This window comes from Opisthocomus hoazin, chromosome 6 (genome assembly GCF_030867145.1).
Source record: "Opisthocomus hoazin isolate bOpiHoa1 chromosome 6, bOpiHoa1.hap1, whole genome shotgun sequence".
NCBI classification, from domain to species: domain Eukaryota; kingdom Metazoa; phylum Chordata; class Aves; order Opisthocomiformes; family Opisthocomidae; genus Opisthocomus; species Opisthocomus hoazin.
Window position 1 is genome coordinate 30256752 of NC_134419.1, and position 22924 is coordinate 30279675.

General features: G+C 39.6%; 3 protein-coding genes across 5 annotated transcripts in view; 1 reads left to right on the forward strand and 2 right to left on the reverse strand.

Annotated features, from left to right (window-relative positions):
- FIRRM (FIGNL1 interacting regulator of recombination and mitosis) overlaps positions 1 to 12501 on the reverse strand; it is a 20430-nt gene extending 7929 nt beyond the window's left edge. The window contains exons 1-15 of the mRNA XM_009939251.2: positions 12462 to 12501; positions 11651 to 11739; positions 10135 to 10239; positions 9435 to 9575; positions 8299 to 8461; positions 7847 to 7931; positions 7147 to 7285; positions 6621 to 6701; positions 5610 to 5674; positions 3808 to 3956; positions 2812 to 2920; positions 2125 to 2311; positions 1016 to 1098; positions 620 to 671; positions 193 to 282 (exon numbers count right to left, since the gene is read on the reverse strand). Coding sequence (XP_009937553.2) covers positions 193 to 282; positions 620 to 671; positions 1016 to 1098; positions 2125 to 2311; positions 2812 to 2920; positions 3808 to 3956; positions 5610 to 5674; positions 6621 to 6701; positions 7147 to 7285; positions 7847 to 7931; positions 8299 to 8461; positions 9435 to 9575; positions 10135 to 10239; positions 11651 to 11739; positions 12462 to 12498 — 1575 coding nt within the window. The 5' untranslated portion in view covers positions 12499 to 12501. The remainder of the gene's footprint in view (positions 1 to 192; positions 283 to 619; positions 672 to 1015; positions 1099 to 2124; positions 2312 to 2811; positions 2921 to 3807; positions 3957 to 5609; positions 5675 to 6620; positions 6702 to 7146; positions 7286 to 7846; positions 7932 to 8298; positions 8462 to 9434; positions 9576 to 10134; positions 10240 to 11650; positions 11740 to 12461) is intronic.
- Positions 12502 to 13184: 683 nt separating this feature from the next.
- On the forward strand, positions 13185 to 15129 carry METTL18 (methyltransferase 18, RPL3 N3(tau)-histidine). Of its 3 annotated transcripts, XM_075422473.1 has the most exons (3): positions 13185 to 13259; positions 13809 to 14299; positions 14408 to 15129. In XM_075422473.1, exons 2-3 carry the CDS (start codon positions 14011 to 14013, stop codon positions 15070 to 15072), a joined length of 954 nt encoding a protein of 317 aa, XP_075278588.1. In that variant the 5' UTR covers positions 13185 to 13259; positions 13809 to 14010; the 3' UTR covers positions 15073 to 15129. The 3 variants fall into 3 exon arrangements, with proteins under 3 accessions (XP_075278588.1, XP_075278587.1, XP_009937552.2); XM_075422472.1 differs by having other exon boundaries at positions 13809 to 15129; XM_009939250.2 differs by having other exon boundaries at positions 13206 to 13259; positions 13812 to 15129.
- A 4238-nt stretch (positions 15130 to 19367) lies between these two features.
- LOC104333748 (14 kDa phosphohistidine phosphatase) lies at positions 19368 to 22917 on the reverse strand. The gene is made up of 3 exons (XM_075422474.1): positions 22695 to 22917; positions 22149 to 22273; positions 19368 to 19711 (listed from the first exon to the last, which is right to left on the reverse strand). The coding sequence occupies exons 1-3, from the start codon at positions 22822 to 22824 to the stop codon at positions 19619 to 19621; spliced, it is 348 nt and encodes a 115-aa protein (XP_075278589.1). The 5' UTR covers positions 22825 to 22917; the 3' UTR covers positions 19368 to 19618.
- Positions 22918 to 22924: the final 7 nt, after the last annotated feature.

A 22924-nucleotide genomic window follows, 5' to 3' on the forward strand; every position in this document is an offset into this window, starting at 1 on the left:
CTTGTTTTAAAGAGCACATCTGCACAAATTAGGATCCACTATGACAAAGTAATAACAAGTACAATGTCAAGTACAGCAAGCAAGCACTCAAACTTCCTGCCCTTTCTGAAGAACCGAAAAAGGATGTTTTAACATATTGTACTTATTTAAATCTCTTCTGTCAAAGACAGAAGATGCTGGTGCTGTACTTGCCTGATGATCTGGAGCCATCAAGAACAGCATACGCCTCAGCAGAACACCCAAGGCAGAGACCTGGTAACAGTCACTGGGCCAAGACTTTATCTGAATGAGGAAAATGGGGAATGCATCTAATTAAATTAAGAAAAAATCACCACCTAGCAAATGAATTCTGTACAGAATGTTTTGAGATTTGTCATGTGGGATCACAGCAGTAATACTAAATAAAACAATGCAGGACACGTTGGCAATACTAGGCATATTGCTTTATATTTTCAAAGTACTGCTTTTGCTAATTTTTAACCCAATCTGAGGAATTAAAACAATCTCAATTCTGGATTTGGAAAAAGACAAAACTCCTGCCTTTGGTCATTTGGAAAGTTTGCCAGTAGAAGTAGGATTAAAAGTGGTGCCGAACTGCAAATATCACTGTGCTTCTTACCAAGTGGGCAATCACAACAACGTGGTGAGCGCACAGTTCAGCTGTTCCATACCTGCAACGGGAGAGAGAGACAGAAGCTTATGAGTCTGTACTTCCTACTCTTTTACAGACTAAATATCATACATCTTGTCTGAGAGATGGCCATTTCCTCTAACATATTTAAACTTGATATGCCCAGACACAATTTACTTGAGGGAACCATTCCAAAAACCACTAAATAATAGAAAAGGTATATTTCCGTTACTTGCATGAACGTAAGAAATGACTAAGCCATTTCTGCTCCTGGAAATTTTCAAGAATGCTCTATATATGAAAAGAATCTAATTCTGGGACAATTTTGTCTTAAAAAAAGTCAAATGTGGAAATCCTGCTTGACCTGTAATACAAATGTCTTACCGGGCAAGGAAGCACCATGAATCCATTGCTAGGAGAGATGTGATCATACTAGAACCTAGCACAGCATCCAGCAGAGCATACTCCTGAGGAGAAAATACATATGTGACTTCACACAGAAACAGACTGCAGGCCTACTATTACTTTTACCCCGCTAATTAGCATAAAACCTAGTAAGATTTTCAGCTTATTGAATTTAAAATGTTTTAAGACCTCAATTTCATGCCCTATATTAAGCTACACCATCAAGCAAGCAGCTACACCTTTAGTTTTGCATACTTTGAACGTCCATGTACATTCACTCACTTCAGTGGGCTGAGGATCCTTCACTTTTCAAAACATTTCATCATGTGCATCACTTCTTCACAAGGCAACATTTATGAAAAAGAATTTTATTTTTTTTTAAACCAACGTATTGCCAATTTTCTTGCCGGCTTACTGAAAACCACATAAAATCTTTCCCTCTTATAGGAACACAAATTTTATCTGAAAGAGGAATGTAGCATTCAGAAAAAAAAAACCTAAATTAGGGCTATAATTTTTGCGACAGCTCTTAACTTTATAAAGGTTTACATTTATTCAGAGATTCTTTTGTCTACATGCAGTAAAAAATGAAAAACTTTTCAAACATTATATGATGTTAATCACAGCCCAGAATACACCTCTGAAGTAGAAGAATTTTCTTATTACCATTTTATGGCATGTTCTTAGCTGGAATCACAACAATATAATCTACTCTAAATATTAAATGACACTTTATTACTTCACAGTATAGACTAACAAAACCAGGATAATTTAATATAAGTTGAACAGTGCATAAACGAAAGCACCAAACTTTTCTAACAACTTGACCTCCCCCCATCCCAAAGACAACAAAAATTTCCACCACCACTGAGGTTCTTAAGAACTTGCGCGAAGATTTGATTTTCCCCTTTCCCACAAGTGACATTTGCTGTACTACTGAACTCCAGTCATGTAACTTTATCACAGATGCTTTCTACAGAACCACTTCATCTCTTTAGAACTAGAGCATTAGAAAGAACTCATTCTTTTTTAAACAGTAACAATGCATCACAACAGCTGAAGAGATGATAAGCAAAAACCAGCCTTACCAGCTGAGGAAAGTGTGATGGGAGCGTGGAGGCAATGAAGGAGCACAGGTGGACACAGACATAGTGATACAGGGTGATGGGAACTGTTGGCTGTCCTGTGCTGATCACCTCTGGCAAACAAACAGGGAGAGAAAGCTCGCCAGAACATTGCTGGAAACTGAAGAAGAGAGCTGAAAACAATGACAGGCTGCAAGGGTAAAGAAAAAGAAAACGGCCAGGTTACAGATATGCAAATCCCAAATCCTACTAACAGACGTACTACAGAATCTTTGTCACTGACTGGAAACAGTGGCAATAGCTTCAGTTATTTTACACTAGGTTTATGTTCCTGACTACCTTCCTCTTTTACAAATTCAGGTGATTATTAGAGCGTTGAAGAATAAAAATGCAAGATTTTAACTCAGTGAAGTATCAACAAATTACATACATCTCTCTCTCCTTATTCTGGAAGTACTCCAAATACCATTCCCCTCCTGAAAAGCCAAAGACATCTCTGGCTTTGTATCCTTCACTCCTGAAGCACTGAACATCAGATCCTGTTTTTCTCCCCATAAGCATGTAAATCCAGAGAGCCTGAAAAATTTTACTATTTGGGTGCACGGGAAACCCCAGCAGCTGAGCCCCTCGGTTTGCCCATTATAGACTGATAGCTGTGGCAAAGAATTACAACGAAAACCTTTTTAGTACCTTTTTCCTGTGTTCCAGAGAGTTTGCACGTCTTCAGGCTGGGAGGACAGCTTGTCCATTATGGTAATCAGGACCAGACACTGCGGCAGCTGCTGCTCAGGAGGGAGACCTGTAGAAGTTGTTTTTTTAAATGTGATGCTCCTTGCCCTGATAAATACATCGTGTGTGTAAAGTGGATTTTAAGCAAATGACAAACAATGAACAACTGGTGAAACATGAAAGTTCCCAGTAAAACAATCAAAAATCACTTACAGACACAGCTGGGAATAAACTGGAACATTTCATCATGAATATTGTGCTTGAAGCAAAAAAAAATAAACGCAATATACCGTATCGGGTAAAATCTAAAATATTCCAGTTCAGAACCATCACTGCAAGATGTTGCAAAGGAGTTACAATCTGGGTGCCGCCTGCTTCCAGTCTCCTTGAAAGCACTGGATGCCTCAAACACTGAAAACACGAAGTTTTCTTCTGTGTCAGGATAATCACAAGGCCAGAGCACACAGGTGGGAGAGAAGTCAGTCAGCTATCTCAGAATTATGACATGTTGGTCAGGGCAGAAGTCAGGGAGGGGGCATGTTATAACAAAAAGCTAGTAATTTTCCAGTTTGAAGGCATTCTACTTTTCACAAAAAAATAAACTTAATTTATGAAAAAATGGCTGTGTTCCTCACCAGAATAGCAGAAAAATTTCAGCCTACTTTGAAAGTTTCTGAGAAATGTGGATTCAAATTATGGAAAACAGCAGAATTTATAGGATTTCTGCTAACCAAATTAATATTGAAGTTACTGCGAGTACTTTGGAAGATGCACTCAACAGCAACATGAATTACCTGTTATAAAATTCATCTGAGTTAGCAACTGGCTATACCATAGTACTTAGTAAAGAATTAGAGACAAGCAAACCAGTACAGAATATTGTTTGTGGTCCAGAAGTCAAAATATCAGTCCTGATCCCTTAGAGATGCTTACATAGTAATACAGCAGTAAACCCACCTAAATTCTCACTTAACACTTGCTCCATAAAAGGGCTAAAGGGAAGAAGATGGTTGATGAGAGGGTCCAGAGCCACCAGAAAAACCCGGGATATTTCATCTCGATGAACTTCCAAGATCTCTGGAGCATAGAGACTGGGAGGAAATTTGCTGAGGGGGGAAGAGGGAAGAAAAAAAAAAGTTAACTATTCTCAGTAGCATTTTCAGTAACATTAAATTTTCAAAAGAACTAGAAAAAGGCAAATTCATTATTTCCTTGTTATTTTGAAACAAAAGACAGAAAAGGCTCCCCATTTTAGAGTATCTATTGTAGCCTGAGAGTTAGAACTCTGCATTCAGTCTTTAAACTAAGCATCACAACCCAATATTTTACTAAACATGGGAAGAAAACCTTACAATCTCATGGAAAATGCATGTAAAATACATAACATATATAAGAAGAAATATACTAAGTCACAAAAAATCCAAGCGATGAAAGGCCAAGAAAACACCTGTATACACAATATAACAGTCATAAATGTGACAGCACTAATTTAACACATGACACTAATAAAAGGGTACCACAATTTCTCTGAAGAGAACCCTGGGCCATAAAAGAAGAAAAAGAAGTGACCTGAGAATAACGCAAAAGAGATCATGAGATTATAATCTTCCACTCCTGCAGCTTATAAAGTCACTGTAAAAATGCTACCTTCCCAGTGGAAAAGCCTGCTCAGTTTTGCCAAGTGAATAAAAGTTTACAGCCTTCCACGTGAGAAAGATCTACAAGGTAAGTACAGTTAGACAAGGAAATTCATAAAAAAACCAATCACCCCGATCTTGCAGTGAAACCTGTAGTGAACTCATGCGTGCATCTCACCACAGAACCTGGTTTCCATTCCAAAAGAACGACTGAAAAATCAGCCCTCTAACATAAAGCCCACTTTGCCTTATTCCTCCCCACTACTGCCCCAAATAGAGTAAAACTTTCGAAAGAAAAATGTTAAGGTGCTTGCAGACTGTTATGCTTTTTGAGCATAACATTAAAAAAGATTTTGCTTCATCCTTTTGTGGTATTTCGTAAGATATAAACACAACAGTAAAGCTATGAAAAATTTCAAGACACTGTTTCTCAGACTCTCTCCCTTCAGGGGAAATGTTTCCATACTTCGTCTTCAAGTAATAACAATCTGTCAGATGTTGCTGCTGACACCTGCATTTAGTCTTGGATTTTTTTCTTTCACCAGAATTTCAGACAGGGAAAAAAAAGAGTGCATGGCTGTTTAGTTACAGATGAAAGAGAAAGGAATTACAGTTACTAGAGAATGATGTGACTAACACCACACCACTGCGTGTTTCAAAGTGGAAGGAACGCTGCTGGGTTGCTTCGTTTTAACTCTGCCCAACCGCTTCACAGCAAGGTGACCAAAGGACAAATCCTACCTTCATGAATTTTGACTTTAGGAACAAGAATTTTCAAATGAACTTGCATAAATAGATCCAGCATCCAAGACAATCAATCTGCATATTCTACACATAACTTGCTATGAAATGTTGACATAATTAATTGCAAGAAAGTTAGTGGCTTGTCAATACTGGACACTCAGAGCACTGAGCAAGAATGGGTTTAAGGTAACTAGTACCACACAAAACTGCTCAATTCGTTAAAACATTTTTATAGGTTTCTGTACATGAAAAAAAGAAAGCAACACGTCTGGAAAGAGAACTGTATTTTTTTATCTCAAAATATTTGCAACTTTAAGAATGTGATATGGAGATGTTATTAAGATACTATCAATAATCACTTACTTGTACTTCACTTACCTGTATATCTGAAGAAAGAGCTGATGTAACTGAGAGCACGAATCAGAGAAGAAAGAAAGAAATTCCTGCAAAAGCCATTAATTTTGAAAGGCACTTTTAATATCAAATGCATGATTAAATACGCTTTCTTTCTGTTCTCCTATATTGCTGTGTAAAGCACTACACTGCAAAACCTGCTGAAGTTCTAACAACCCACAGCACAAAGCGAGTGTAAAGCCAACAATACACAAAGTATTGCTAAGATTAATTACACTACATCTAAATATAGTGGGTAAAACAATTAATTTTATAGGCTTATTTAAAAGAATTAGTAAGTGCAGTTGTAATTGCCAGAAAGCTGCAAAAATCTGAAATGTTCTCCTACATGCTACAAGGCTATTTTACCCTGTCACAATACTATTAATTTTGTGCCAAAAAAAAAAAATCCCCCATCCTGCTTTTACTCCATAGGACAAAACAGATGCAGGATGCATTATCACTGCTGTTCCTAGAGATCAAAGCTTTTCACATACATTCTTAAAATGGGTGGATTTATAGCACATCTTCTAATAATTAGAAAAATAGAGCACAGCAGCAACGGGCCAGGGAAAGCGCAGGAAGTTAGTGTCAGAGCTAACAACAGTAGGCAGGCGTGTCTTCTAACTAATACCACCTCATTTTCAGTTGTTGAAACGAGGAACAATTCTGAAACCGTAGCAACAGGTTTTATTTGCTTAATTCTTCCATGTAAAGTTACTACAGCCCTGACTCGAGGCTGCCTGTAGAGACTGGACCTCTCCTACCAACTCCTCAGCGACACTGCTTCTAACAACTTATTATTCTTGTTGGTTTTTCTGTTAAATCACAGCAGTAATCCTGCTTAGGCTTGTCAGTGCATTCAGGTGGGAGTACTACAAGCAGGTTATGCATGGATATCAATTATACCACCCATACCTTATAGTCATGAATTTTCAAGACACTAAACAGTACAAAATTATTCTGCTAACATGGAATTCAAGTATTAAAACCTACCTTGGTGTAGTGTACAAGGGAATTCGCAAAGAACCTGCACAGTTTGACTGTCTTCTGGAATAGCCTGAGGTCTGTGCCCTCCTGTCCAAAAAAAGCAGTTCTAAAAATTAATATACAGAGTAACACAACAGAAAAGAAGCTTAGATTGCTAACAATGTTCAAAACTTACGACAAATGTGATTCTCTGCAGAGTCTGCAGCTATTGGGGGAAAAACTTTAGAAATCTTCAGCATGCCTCAACATCCTTACAGCAATATTCAGAACTGAAATGTTATCTTTTGATTGATATTGGGATATCATCAGTTTCGGAAATAAAAAAAATTCCTATAGAGTATGGGGGAAACTTCTTTTCAGCACCTCACTAAAACATCCTCAATCTAAACCAAGTTATGGGCGTCATTTTCAAATAGTTTCAAAAAAATATGGTATTCCACCTACCACATGAAGCAAAAAAAAAAACAAACCCAAACCACAAAGAGTTATCCTCCTCCAGTTCAATGGCAGCTTTGGGAGCTTTTTAATTCACCTGTATCTCCGACATCTTCATTTGCTCAGCCAGTTGCAAACAGGAGTGAAAAGAAAGAAGAGTGTCCTTGCACAGGCCACTGAGGATGTCACCGTGTTTCAGATGGCACTGCAGCAGGGAATGATGCTTCAGGCTTTGCCTAAAGGATAGGAATATAATCAGATATGTAATTGTCAGAAGTGCTCACGCAGTAAGTTTGTACGAATCTAAATAACTGATTATTCTATTTAGGCTTTTGTACAACACTCATTGGTGCAATATCTGTGTACATTGAAACCAGAAATTTAGAGAGGACAACCCTCTTCGTAGCCATGACAAACACAAAGGAGAGGCAGGACAAAAGTGCAAGACAGCACAGGTCAAGGTAAAAATGCCTACAAAACCACAAGACAGACCTCTTAAGATTATTTATTCAGACAACAGTGTTTCAAAGTTTCTTCTGTATTGTAATACAAAAAAAGTCAAGCTTCTGTTAACTTTTTCACACACAGTTCCTAACTATCTTCACTGGCAGTGCCTTTAATACTACTTACTAGCTGAATTTCTAAATTAGATTTCTAAATTTACTTACTAAATAGCTAAATTGAAATCTCTAGCTTGTTTTATTTGAAACTCTGTACATAAACCTATTGAAACACTGGTTATTTAAAATTACAGTCTGTTTATATTACAATAAAATCCAAAGTGTTCAATGACATACTTGATTATGAACTTCCACGTATTGGCATGAAGAGCATGGTCCATATTGGAAATGACAGAGCATATCTCCAGCACAGTGTGGATTACTGAGGAGAAAATAATAACAGCAACAACTGAGTTAAATTGTATTCATGAGTTCACAGCTATGCTGCTCTCCTAGGGAAACAGCAGCAATCACAAGCACTCAGAGAAATCACCGCACTGACACTGAATCAGGAAAACGGCTCAGTGCTTAGGTGCTGCCCCTTTCCTACACAACATGCCCCATCCCACAAAAAAACTTTCATGGGAAAAACGGAAATATTTCAAGCTGCAAAATGCTACCTTTTGAAAGGTGAGTCAGGACAGCAGGAACCAAGCATGCTCAGAACCCTGTTTTAAAAATTCAGACATATTCTCTATATAAGAAAAAGACCAAGGAAGATTAAAGAGAAGCATTAGATCCACACATACCTGACACCATATCTGTGATGTTATCTTCAGTAGACACAGAGCCCATGGAAATCATATCAAGTAATTCCATCAGCTGCTTCTGAAGAGAATAAGTTTCCTTGAACATAGCTTGTAGGAGGTCAGAAATCGAGTGCAGATGCCCACAGTACACTGACTCACTGTCCTGTAGGAAATGAAGAGGAGGAGGTTTAAAAAAAAAAAAAGTTCAGGAATCCCAGCCTGACTTTTCACATGCTGAAATCACCGAGAGCTCTGTCCTGCATTTCACTGGAAAAAAGAACAAGGTATAAGTGTACCTACTTTTAACTCCATACACAGCCAGATCTGTAGCTTCTGCTATCAATCTGTTCACTAAATAGAAAGTGCTACTCTCCTGCAGCTTCATGAACAACTACTCAAGTCTGCCTGGATCTAGTGAGTTTAGGGGCCTTGGATTAGGTCTTGATGCATGAACACAAGATCACATTTCTGAACAAAACAGTACAATGGTAGCAACAAAGGAAGCAGCATTCCAAACATTTCTCAGTACTTTCAAACCAGAATTGTTAAATAAATGTAGGGCACCTGGGTTCAAGTCCTGACATGGAAAACTGCTGTAAATGTTCCCATAAGAAAGAAAAATTGAAAAGTGAAAGTGAAGGCTGACCAAAAGCTATTGTGCCCTTACGATAACCTTGTTTTATTTTCACTGCTGTAGAGGGAATTATTGTTGAATCTGAAAATGCAGATCTGAAACTGCCATATGTTACTCATCGTAACCAACACTCCTAACCTCAACTTTCAATCCGCCTTGGAACTGCACAGAAATAAAGAAGTACCACCATTTTGGTAATCATTTGTAGCTCTGAAAATACCGCAGCTATCAGAAGCATACAGATGTCACAGAGAGCCTGCATTCATAAGCAAAATGTTCAATTGACATCGATGCAAAATATGGAAATAGCACAGTCTGTGCCTCCCATTACCAGGTCAGATTTGCTGGGCAGACATCTGAAAAACCATCTAAATTTAAATTTTTTAAAAAATAAGACGATGAAAATTTGACAACAATATTATTTCAAAAGAGGATCTTCTTACAAAGTGTTTCATAAAAACCAACCAGTATAAGCATTTTTGTCCTTCTATCACAGACCTACCTTGCAGTGTGTAAATGTGTTCTTTATCACATAAAGAACTGAGGATGGAAGGGTGCGGATGCTCTCCAGAGGCACACACTCCTGCAGCGTGCAGACGTATCGCACACAACCGGTCAGAGTTTCCAATAGTTGCACCATAGTCTTAAAGCATGAATAAACAACAACAATGTTTTTCACTCCTGGAATAATTTGAAAAGCATCTTTTCTTAGCTGAATTGCACCTAGATTTGAATGGCTTTGAAAGTTCACTGCTTTTTGCATAAATAAGTAGTTTGTTAAAGATGAATGAAGCTCCATAAAATGATATCAAGAAATTCCAGACCTTTTCTCCAATACCATATACTCTTTGAATGTTTCATATTTCTTTTCACTACTGTTCTCAATTTACAAAAATGTTAAAACTCTGAATTAAATGATGGCATAAACAGGTGCCAGATTTACTCTTTTAATATGCAGAAACACATTCCATTTGCGTTAGAGAATTTGAGATTTTTTTTTAATTCTGATTAGCATCACACACTAAATGTAATCAAATAATTCACAAAATTTTAATTGAACTTCAATTGCAAAGGAAGTTCAAATTACATTTTAACCAGCTGGTTAGTAGCTAGCAAAACCATTCTAAAAACCTCTTAGTTATCCAGGTAAGATCAAAGAATAATATAAATATTCTTTTAATAACTTATTTCACGGGACTTACCTGTAAAAGATTTCTTACAGTACTGCATAACTCTGTGTTCTGGCTGGTTAATCCTTTGGCCTCACTGGATAATTCATACATCAAGTTATCAAATAACTGTAGAGTCTGTCAGAACAAAACAAAACTTAAACATTTTATTTATAAATGTACTCATGCAAATAGTAACACCATTCCACATCTGCTTGCTTCCTCAGCATGGAGTCATGGGCTACTGAGATAACTCTCAGGAGAAGGTAAGGCTTTCCAGTACTTTACTCCTAAAACATAATATACTAAGAAACAAAAAACATCTTACGGTTTTCCCAAATCATAGACAGAAGCTCTATTAGCTGTTACTTGTTATAAAATCTATTAGTAAAACAAAATTGCTAGCTAATTCCCTTGAAATATACACCTCATTCTACCAAAGATATTTTCATTTGGTTAAAACCACACCATTTTAAAAGTGTTTTCATTTTGTCTCTGAAAAATTGTGGGTTTTTTGTTGAGAATCATCACTAACATTTTGAATACACAAAGAAATAAGCCTATGACCTACAAACAACAGTAACTTCTACTTTGCTTGAGGTCCTTGTGTATCCTACAAGTGCTACTGCTGGGACTGCAAAGACAGTGAGTGGCTTCCAGGCATGCGCAGGATACTACACAAACCGGTATGGTACAGCAATCTTTGTTCAGGATATGCCTTTTATCAGTCATTTTTCTTGTAATCTCAAAAATTTGCTACAGGACATAAAATAAATGGAAATCAAGTAGTCGTTTTTACTGGCTTCTTACAATACACATGCTGAGGCCTGAAACTTAAATCAATAATTTGGCACTGCTTTACATCAGTTAAATGTAGGTGTTGAAGAATTTTAATACAACTACAGCACAAAATTCTCCACCCTTTAATCCAAAAAGCGAACATATGTTAGGCCAGTACAGTCTAAAATTTTATTCACTATATTATTCACAAATATAACAATGTTTATCCATAACACACGAGTGTTGGGCTCTTCAGTTTATCTCATAGAATCATAGAATGGTTGGGGTTGGAAGGGACCTTAAAGATCACCTAGTTCCAACCCCGCTGCCCTGGGCAGGGATACCTTCTACTGGAGCAGGGTGCTCAAAGCCCTGTCCAACCCGGTCTTGAACACTGCCAGGGAGGGGGCAGCCACAGCTTCTCTGGGCAACCTGGGCCAGAGGCTACCTCATGTAAAAATTCTCCACCTTGGTCATTTTATAAAAAGCCCTATCTTCTTAAAAAGAAATAAAAACCAATTCTATTACTGAATACAGAAAGCCAAACGCTGTATGTTCAACCCTCTCCCCACTGTAAAGAATAATAACAATCACAGAAACAATCTGACACCACAAAATTGTTTAACCTTTAAAGGGTAAATTTTTAATTTCAAGTTTTGTAGCCAAAGCAATAATTATATCATGGACCTCAAAAAAGAATTGCTGCATTCTAAGCAGGTTTTAGCATTGGACTGACTGAAAAATCCACATTTAAGTGAAGCTGTCATACCTTAGGCAGTACTTTTGAGAAAAAAGTTTGTTCCAAATCTCCAAGGCTGATATGGGGCAAAAACATTTCAGTCAGGATCCTCAAAACGCCTGCAAAGCAAAACATTTATAAACATCAGAGAAAAACAACATGCAATTATCAAAAATATATAGTGACCTACCAGGTAAAACAAAGAACTGCATCAAGCAGAAACAGATCAGGTATTTGATTTTGGGAGAGGTAACATAACATTTACCACATATGCACTATCCAAAAAATCAAGTCACAATAACTGCTCCAACATGCATAAACCCATCAATAGCATCACACCTGCCTACACTCAGCTGAAGGCTGAGCACCACGGCTTGCCCATAGAACTAGAATTTTCCATATTCCAAACAGCAAACAGTTGTACATTTCAACGTGCTGGTTGGCACTAATATGCAACTTAACAGGGAAAGTTAGCAAGACTCCTGAAGAGTAACATTTCAGTCTCATTTTCTTATCACTGTCAGATATTATGAGAGTTTTGCCACCTATCAGATAACAGCAAAAAGGACAATAAAATACAAGAAAAAAAGCACCCTTCTTTCAAGTATCTAACAATCAGAAGTCGTAGGAAAGAAAAAGCAGTCTTACATGCATAGCTTCTTTATGGGCTTTTATAAAGCTTATTCAACACACAATTAATGTAACGTGCAAGGTCCAGCAGGATTGATGAAGACCACACAAGTCCTTAGTTACAGCGTAGTATTTTTGAGTAGTGCATAATTTACAATGCAATTGCAATACAATGCTCTGTAGCAAGAAGAGGCACTCGGTCACTACTTACGAATATGCTCGGTCCAGTCTTCAGACTCTTCATACATTGAGTAAAAACGTTAAAGAAACTCAAGCTCGCTCTGCTGTAACGATTACCTTTAAAGCATCTGCAGAAGTCGCAGCGACTTCTCTCACGCTGCCCTACATCCGCTTCATCCACAGTATGAAATCAGTGGGGATGCTCCATGACCAATGCGGGCAGACATATGAATGTACCTCAGTGCCCACACGCTCAGCACAAATATTTCTGCAATGTACTGGGAGAGTAAGTCTCGGGGTTTTTCGGGAGGCTGGGAGTTATCCACACGGTATTCTATACCGTGAATCTTTTATTTCGGTGAAGGGCTGTACTCCTTTCTGCCAGCCCCTTACAAAGGTTGCACCGCTTCCCTCCCAAGGATTTATTTGCTTGAACTGTACAATGCTGGCGGAGGAACACCTCCACACCCCCTCCCCATTTCGGGCTGACTCCCCACACCCACCCAGCAGCCGAAACCCCCCCTCCCCGTCCCGGGAAGGATATAAGGAGCCGGGGAAGGATGGCGGGCAGCTCCCTACGGCACAGATCCCAGTCCCAGCTCCCCAGCTCTTGCAGAAGCAGCTCGGGGTCTGTTTGGGACATGGCAGCAGCTCCGCTCACCTCACGGCCGGGCAACGGCGGGAAAAGTTGCCCCCCGCTATCCCAGCAGCCTCCGCGCCAGGGGTGAAAAAGGGGGCGGGGCCGCATGCGCTGTAGGAAGGGGAAGCCGCTCCACGCGGGAAGAGGCGGAGGGCGATGGCGACCGGGGAGCGATACGGGCGCAGCGGGGTGGGTAAACCGGGATCGGGGGCCGCTTCTCCAGCCTGCGTGCTCCAGGCGGCGCGTTGACGTCGCGTTGCCTGAACGTACGATTTCGCGTTGGTGGGGGATAAAGTTATTAAAATGGGGGGAAAACCCCCCACGCAGAGAAGTGTTGGGGTAGTAACTAAATCGGAATAAGGAAAATGCCGCTGGGCAGCTGCAGGAGAAATTTTTAACAGTATTTTAAGTATTTTAACAGAAAAACAACGCTTTGTATAGCATTGCATGGTTTTTTCCCCTCAGACAGCTAAACCTGAAAACCGAGTTTTAGCAGAATAAGCAGCTACCCTAATTTCTCCGCTTATTCCTGCGTTACGGTCACTTGTAATGCTGTCTTTTCAGAAGTTTAAACGCCGAGAAATTCTTTTTTTTAATGGAAATTTGGATGCTACAATTAGGCGGTTTGTTTGTGCTAATATTTGGCAGTTAATGATAGGTAAAACTATTTACTTTCTTTCCAGAAGTAATTAATATTTGGCAGTTAATGATAGGTAAAACTATTTAATTTCTTTCCAGAAGTAATCCACCCATCGCGCTGGCAAAACATCTGCTACTGTACCTGCAGAGCACTCTTCCCCATGGCGATAACTGCATAAAAACATCCTCTATAAAAAAAAAAAAACAAGGAAAACAAAAAACCATCCTTGTATCAGTATTGCTCTTAGATGAGTGTTTCTGGCTGTAATAATTAAGCTTTTTTTAACTCTTATTCCTGAAAATGGCTTTTCGATTTAATTTTTCCATTGATGAAATTGAGCACAGCGAAGCAGCCACTCCCGACGAGGTGGACGCGCAGCGGTGCACTCCGAAACGCAAGCAGGAATCCACAGAAAAGAGCAAGCAAACTGCTGGGACCGTAGCGGACTCCAGCCCAAGGCTGGGTGCTGGTGAGGGACGAGACGAGACACCACCAGAGAAAAAGTTCTGCTTTAAAGCTGCCAAGGAGCACAAGATACCTGAAGATCTCAACAAAGTATTGGAAAATAAAGTCCTGGAAACATTATCAGGCCTGTATTACGTAAATATGTCCGTAGTGGAAATGATGTGCGTGCATGGTGCCGATGCCGAAGGCATTGTGTCTAAAAGTGTTTCTTCTCGCTCCGATCTCATCCCAGGAGTCTACGAGGGAGGACTGAAAATCTGGGAGTGCACCTTTGATCTCATAGATTACTTCTCCGAGGCTGAAATACACTTTGCCAACAAGACAGTATTGGATCTTGGCTGCGGGGCTGGACTGCTGGGAATAGTTGCGTTAAGGGGAAAAGCTGAAAAAGTCCATTTTCAGGACTACAACAGCACAGTGATTGATGAAATAACCTTGCCCAATGTGGTGGCTAACTGTATAAATGAAGGCAGTAGGATGGGCAGTGGAGACCACAGAAAAACTAGCAAGCCTCCTTTGAAGAGGCCCAAGAAAGCAGAGTGCTCACCTGATGCGCTCACCAAATGCAGATTTTTTTCTGGAGAATGGTCTAAAGTCAGTGAGCTCCTGTTAAGCAGCAACGAACCCTTTTTGAAGTACGATATAATTCTCACATCCGAGACCATCTATAATCCTGACTACTACAGTGCTTTGCACGATACACTGGCTCAGCTCCTGGATAAAAACGGCCGTGTGTATTTGGCAAGCAAAGTGCTTTATTTTGGGGTTGGCGGTGGTATCTACCTCTTTGAGAAATTCATTGAGGAGAAGAATGTGTTTAGGAGCAGCATCGTTAAAACAATCGATAAGGGACTGCAGCGATGTATTATGGAAATTGCCTTTAAAGATTCCAGTTAAAATTCAACCACTGGTCCTTCAAAAATATCTTAAATACAAAATGTTTTAATCCTTGTGTCTCTCTGCTTTTTCCTCTGTTGAGTTATTGTGGGTTGACAAATTAATGATGGCCTTTACTAGTTATTGAAATGTTTGACAAATTCTGATCTCTGATGAAGTGAAGGACTCTTCGGATTCTGGTTTTGCGCAGAAAATTGGAATTCTGCTTAAACCAGCATCTAGTTATGCCAATTAATTGTCATTTATATGTATTTAAAAATGAAGCAAGTCACTGTCCCCACTCCTCCTCTCTCATTCTTTAGCAGTGCCAGAACTGCAGCTCACTGTTCCCGGATCGGCTGCGTACCTGTGTGCTCTGCTGCTGTGCCACCAGAGGGGGATGCGATCGCACCCATGGCTTGGGCGCTGCTCTGCTAGCAACCTCACAAATCCCTGTGATGGTTCTGGATGCAATGCACACGCGACTTTAGTCAAGCCTCTGAAAAACAGCACCGGGGAATATATACTGGTGCGGTCTGTGAATTTTCACATTCAGATTTTTATGTGTCACTCTAAGAAAATTTCAGCTAGTAATACTGGTTTTAGAAATTAATAAAACTGATTTCTGTTTCAAAAGCTTGAGTTGAAAGAAGATGCTACACAAGAGAAGGTCCTTAAAACCACCAACAAATAAACCTACAAATGACATCCAGGAAACCAGAGGATGACAGAACTGAGCTTTAGGGGACAACTGGGAAAGGAGATAAACTGCTCTGCTACAACAGATTGCCAATTGGAGTGCTCTTCTGTTTTGTTGGGTTTTTGTGGGTTGTTTTTTTTTTTTTTTTATAAGATTTTTCCAGAAATTAACTGCCTATACACTATGACCCATTATTCAGAACTTGCTGGGGGTACTACCGAACACTCTCACACCTCCTCAGTCTTTACAGCAGTTTGGCAGGGCAGCAAACATTCAGAAAAGCCTGTGTACAAGTCACTTCTGTGTCCTAGGGTGAAGACAGTGATGTTGCTGAAGAAATTATCTTACCAAAAATGCAAACAAACCCAAAGAACTGGTCCTGAGTGCTTGGCATCACCAACAATTCACACAAAAGAATCCATTGCCTGTTTTGTCATAACTAAAACTGAACAAAAAGCTCAATTCTATCAGGTACGTCAAAGCTACTGCTTATCGTCCTGCAGCACTTTACTGGGTGCCCTTGCAGAAATATAAACTTAGAGACAGTCAACTGCTGCAGTAAACTGGATGCAAGGATACACAGTGTAGGGGAGAAAGGTTAATAGGCTGAGGGGATGGAAAGAAGCTTATTACAGCAGGGAACCTAAAAGTGATCTAAATCACTTTAATTATTGCGTAAAGTTCCCGTCATTGAAGGCTATGAAAGTCAACTACAAGATTCCTATTTTGACCATGTTGCTATTAAGATAGAGTCATAGAGGATTTCCTGTACTTTACAGGAGAGCCTTAACAACTACTGTTTTTTCAAACACAATTCTAAGTAGACTAATTTAAAGGGATACTTTGGAAACTCCTGAAGTTGCTCTCTTAAAGGAGGGGGGGTGGGTGGGGGGAAAAAGCAGTCAGTTGTGCCATGGCTGTGATTGCGCTTTGGAATTTTTCTGCATCAAACTTAGTGATGATAGCCATGTGCTGACTACAGATTGAGGAACAAAAGGAAGTTTTCACTTTGGCAGATTAATAAAGTACTGTTAACAGTTCTTTTTTTGTCAAAACTGGGAAGCTGGAAACAAAGTGACTGCCGCTTGCTATTTTTCAAACCTCAGTCATAAGACAAATTGTGTCTTGCACATAGTGACTGAGTAGCTTGTTCTACACCTGCTAGGTCTAGTTCTATTTCAGAGAATGGTACCTCAAGTAATAAGAGCTATTGACCACTATGAGAATGAATATGGCTAAGAACAAGAATCTCATGTATGTTTTGATTTTAAAGGGTGGTACTTACAATCTTCTACCATAATGCTTCCTCTTGAAAATATTCCACGATCAAACTCACTGTCTTGCATTTAATAGGCCACTCCTTTACTCAGTATCCTCATTTTATTCTTGGATTGCTCAAACACAGCTCTGTTTTCATGCAAATACAAAACCAGATTTTTTAGGACTTTCAAATGAAGACTGCTAGAGCCACAATCACAGTGACTGCACACCTGCAAAACAGTTATACTGTGTGGGGTTTCCTAAGTTCCCATTTCAGAATTACAGATGAGAATTAATAAGGATGTTTTTCTCAGGTGAAGTCAGCAAAATTAGCATTGTGATTTCCATAATTCCAAATGAGTGCTATTCTGTTCTTAAAAGTCAGCAGATACACACCGAGAGGAAGCAGCATTCAACACTTAGTTTTGCAGGCTCGTTGTTCTGTTGATGTTTCAACATCAAATACTGGTTTTCCTATCTACAACATTAATGCTTCCTCTACTTGCCAAACCATCACCACCCTAGTGACCACTTCCCTGCTTCTATTCAGGATCTGGAATAAAAATCTTTCACTCGCTTGTAATACTTGTACAGATTAGTTAGCAGCTAAGGAAATTAACATTTCCCCAAGTGATACTGCACTAGAAGAGAATTGGGAGGACCCTCAAAGTATTTTTTTGATGACACAATAAACCCTTACATCAGGCCCTGTTTCTTGTATTAAGAAACACAGGTAGAGATCAGCTGGTAACTCAATTTATTAGCTCATTCCAAATCATCACGCATTTTCTCCCCCTGCCCCATCCCCTTGCTTTTTGAAAGAGTCATCACAATAAGAAATCCGGTCTGAATTATGTCTTTCCCGTAAGTATTGTGGAGAGTAACATTAAAATCAGTCATAAAACATCTCAGGAAACTAAATTAAAAAGCTTGTTTGTTTTAACAGGCGCTATGCTTAACTGATGACTTCCCTTTGAAGACTATTTGCTAGTTTTGGGAAATGAGGCTATTAAAAAATCAGATTTGTATACTGGCACCAATTAAATGGCATCCATTACAGTTATTTTACTAAAGCTTAGGGGAAAAAAACCCATGAGGAAAATTGAAGTAGGAGGTGCCCAGTTTGCATACTGTTCTTGGTTATTAGGTACACAGGCATTTAGTGATGTTCTGAAATCAAACTCTTGTTCAGAAAAATCAAACCTGCAATCAGTGTTATTATGGCATTTGAAGTGGTGCAGCCAGACAACTATTGCACAAGAGGGTAAAGACGACCACAAACAGCAGATGCAAAAGCACACAGAGGCCCTGGAGGGGACAGTCCAGGCTGCCTGTGGCAGGGAGCAGGTACCAACCAAGAGACCTGCGGCACCAGGTTCAAGAGATCCTGCTCCCAGGTGGTTACTGGGATGGAGATACAAGGAAAGGACTGAAAGGTTTGAGGATGAAAACAGGAAATTCCTCTCTGCCCAAAGATAAAGAAGAATGACATAAGATGGATAATTATTGTAATAAGGCAGTAACAGCAGGATTTTTTGTGATAGAAACTGGACTAAATCCTCTCAGTTTTAAGAGTCACATGCACATGGAAAAGAAAAAGCTACTCTATACCACCAGATACCGGTAGATAAGTGCAGCAGGAACCACAACAAGGAGGAGAACCAGGATTTATATACAAATACCTCTTGAAGACTGCAAGTCAACAATGTAAGTGTAAGAACAAAAGCTACTGCCTGGAAATCCACAACCACATTAAAGGAAGACTGGCAGGAAACAAGTGAAAATTGTAGCAAGTAACTTCTCAACAAATGAAGGGCAACATCCTGCCACAACAGGAGGAAGCAGGTACTGTAAGTTAATTCAGACACTGCCTAGGTGTACTGGGTCTGGCTGGGAGGTAGTTAACTATAAGATAATTATTGCTATAAAAAAAGAAAAAAGCATCATTATACTCATGAGGAATAAAAGGAGTACAGGGGAATCAGAATTAAACAAGTATTGTCAGAATTCAATATTGCCATCAGTCTGCTGTAGGGAAGAATCTTACAGGAACACAAAAGATCATCATTACTTGTGTGGAACGCAAATACTGAATTTCCAAAACCATGGAGTAAATTGAAGATTTAGATAATTGAAGAACTGTAACAGTCAACCCTCCCCCTCCCACTGATTTTTGTAAATGTGGGTAAGAAAGCTGAAAAGCTTACAGAGCAATAGAAAATAAAGGAAATTGAAAACACTGCGGTCAAAGACTAGGGACCATTATTTGGTCCTGTGGTATTTAAGCTGATGGCAAAATCCTGATGTATCCTACAATGTATCAGTGAGACAGGATTGGATGAAAATAAACTGGAGGTAAAATGATGTGGGAGTGTTTAATTAGATGGCATTGCAAATGGAGAGGAAAAAGGCTTAAAACTGCAGATTCTGCACAAAGGAATAATCTGAAATATCTGGGGATTACTAGCCATATTATAAATTACAGCAGAATCCAGTTACTCCAGATTTATGGTAACATAACAGAAGACACATTCAATTTTATTCATCAAAGTACAGCTCACAGAGTTACCAGTTTTGAATTGCTTGTTGTGTTCATAAGTAGCCAATTTATTTCTTGTCATCTGACCATGTAATTTCATAATCTGTATACACTTTTTTCAGTATCTCTACAGTCACTGAATGATCTGCTTTTCCATAGCCCTGCAAGGAAGAACAAATGCTTATTAGACATGTACAGAAAGTAAGTCCACAGAACTATTCCGTTCTTGTCAATACGAATTATCCAGTTATGATTTGATACTTTTAAGTAGTTCACATACAAATCAAATACAGGTTCTAAGAGTTATTTTTGCAGTATCATGTTTTATTTTTCTATTGTCCTCTCCAATTCCCCGCCAACCTGAGTTGTAGAAAATAAATGAGATGGGGCCAAGCAGTCTCAAGTAACAGAGGATGCCTTTTTTCACATCATGATTTCTCCAGCAGAAAGCTTGTTTTAAAATGTTCCTAACCCCTCAGCCACCATATTTATTGAATGTTCTTTTAAACCACAGAGATTGCATTGACCCACTTTAATGTATGAGCATACAAACATCTGATATGGCTCAGCTGAAGCAAAAAGGAATGAGCCACCATCTGTGAACATTCGAGTACTCTTCTAGCCACTAAAGAAATCTGCAATCTTGCCTTGGCTGGTAATGGCATAATTTTAAATATCTGTGTTCTTCAGCCACTGCAACTCCAAGCTAAGGCAAGGTCAGATGACCCAGGTGATTTTTAACCCTCATTTAGATCACAGTTCAGTGTTACTCTTTCACTGAAATTTAAGAAATTTTTGGTAGAAGGTGCTTTTCCATGTCTTATATGACTGGAGTTATCTTCATTTCTTATTTCAGAACCACAAGTAAGTTTTTTCCTGTCAAAAAGCCTTTACTGCAAAACAGAGCAGTCTACTGATTAAAACCTGTGATTTACAGGTTACTTTAAGTTTCACATGAAATACTGGAAAAAGAATTTGGAAGATTGAAAAAAGAGCTCAAGACTGCATTATCAAAAAAACATGTACTCTTATTCATCATTGACTCTGCCTCAAGAGGCACAGCTTAAGTAAACCAGCATTTAAACTGCACAGGTCAAAATTACTGATGCATTATAAAATATAAACGTTTCAAAAATACCAGATAATACAGTTATGTAAGACATACTGCAGGTTTATACTGTCAGTTGTAAAGCAGCAGACCTACAGATCTCTCTTGCCTTTGTAATCACTTTGAAGACCTCATCCTGCTTTGCAAATAATAGCACAGCATCTACCTCAAAAGAAGTGAATGGCTATTTCTCTGGTTTTCATAAAGCACCAAGGTAGTTCTGTTTCAGAGTCTGACAACAAGTCTCAAAGAGAAGCATTAAACCTATGTCTTTAATATACTAATATCTGACCTGCTGCTGAGGTCTTCTGAACCTCCAAGGTCTCTGCCTGACAGAAGCCCTCATGGTAATAAAACTGCTTTTACCTGGTGCTCATCTGTAAGCATCAAGGTACCAAAAGAGAGAAAAGGGGTATTTTCCACAGACATTGCATTACAAGAGCAGGAGTTGACCACTGCCTCTAACACTAAATTGGCAGCTGAATTAATAATACAGGTGTCAAGTCTCATCTAAAGATGCAGTTGTGATGAGGACTTACAATCACAAGAATTTAGCAGAATAAGCATTATATACTGCCTTCCCACTCCATACAAATCCTAGAGAGTTCTCTTTCTTTTCCCCTTGTGATTCCAGGTGGCAAGAGTCATCTTAGAACAAAAGCAGCACTAACATTCAAAAATACTTAACACATTCAAGGCCCAACTTTGACTGCTCATCGAAGGTAAGCAGATTTGAAGTAACCATCACTTTCTACAAAAAAACCCAAAACTTACTAGAACTATTTTCTTCTTGTCTACATTACAAACCTAGGATCTTTACTCACAGTATTACTACAGAAGCAGCTATGCTTCATCAGAGCATCACCAGAAACAGACTATAGCATGTTCCCTAAAATCAACAAATCATTACCACTTAAAAAGTCTTTCATAAACAAACTGAACTTGCACAGAACAAGTAACAGTTAAAAATATGCTAGTTTCTGTATTCTTGGGAGTTACGTTTATTGCCAGAAAATGCACTTATGTGAAACTACACATTAACCTACTAAAAATTCACCGCACCTGAACTGGGCCTACTCCTCTCACCCAACACATCCACAGAACAACATTCACAATTTAGCTACCAACCAATATTTTTATTGGCAAATAAAGATCACACAACAGCTGGATCAAGGCCCTGTGGCTACAAATGGGCTATTCCTGCTTCAGCAGTAAGACTAAAAGATTCTGAGTCAATAGATGCTAACTTCTGGTTTTAGTCTTGATTATAACTTAATGTTGGTATTACTCAGCATTATCTATTATTGTTGCTTGGGTCTCCTGCCCTTAAAATTAGTGTTTTTCTAAACTGTCTCACAAGTGAGCCAGGCAAGTTTTCCATGAGTGTTTACGCTGTGATTCAAATTGCCAAAAGCCACCGTGCTATAAAAACAAAACACCCAGAACGCCAGGGACGAAGGGATTGGAAGGAACACAAGAGACACACTTACTGTAGAGAGCCCAAACACCCTGATTTTCTTGTCTTTGCTATTATGATCAATTTTCCCTCCGCCAAGGCACTTGCACTCATATCCCAGCTTTGCCATCTCCGGATTTACTTTTTCAAATATGTGATCTGCGCAAGAAGAATGGTTAGAGCCGTCAGAATACATGCTACACATCAGATCCTCTACAACTCTTCTGCTATTTTCCACTCATTATTCTCCAGTTCCCTTCTTCCACCTGCAAGAGAGGGAGGTTCCTCTTGACAGACATAGAAAGACTGGAATTAAGGTTCGCTATTGCAATTTTTTTTTACTTAGTTAACACATGTCGTTCTCCTAATGAGATTTATCAGGTTTGGAAATGACATCTGTCAGATACTGAACCGCTTTTCATATTCATGTGAGGGGGGGCAAAAAGGGGCTTCTGAGCTATGCCCGCCGACAGCCCCCGCGGGCCCGGGGCTCCCCTCCGCCTCAGCTTCCCCAGGGAAGCGGCGGGCCAGGCCGCTAACGATCGCTTCCCCCCAGCTCCCGCCCCGGCCCGTCACCCACTGTGGAACTCGGCCGCCTTGGTGCCGCGGACGATGTCCCGCCGCTCTTCGCCTCCCGGGCGCTGCAGCCGCACTAGGATGTACTTGAACGTGCCCTCGGGGTCGATCTCTACGTCCCTCACCGCCGCCATGACGACCCCGCCAGCCCCTGAGGCGCCCGGGGCCGAGCGGCGGGCGTGAAGGCGCCGCTGGCGCCCGGGGGCGGGGCAGCCGCCGCCATCTTGATCGTGA

Excerpts from the sequence above, each read along its gene's own strand:
- METTL18 (XM_075422472.1), top strand. The coding sequence starts at position 14,011 with ATGGCTTTTCGATTTAATTTTTCCATTGATGAAATTGAGCACAGCGAA.
- LOC104333748 (XM_075422474.1), bottom strand. The coding sequence starts at position 22,824 with ATGGCGGCGGTGAGGGACGTAGAGATCGACCCCGAGGGCACGTTCAAG. Across the intron at positions 22,274-22,694 it reads CAAGGCGGCCGAGTTCCACA|ATCACATATTTGAAAAAGTA; the intron begins GTGGGTGACGGG and ends CTTCTTGCGCAG. Across the intron at positions 19,712-22,148 it reads GGGTGTTTGGGCTCTCTACA|GGCTATGGAAAAGCAGATCA; the intron begins GTAAGTGTGTCT and ends TCTTCCTTGCAG.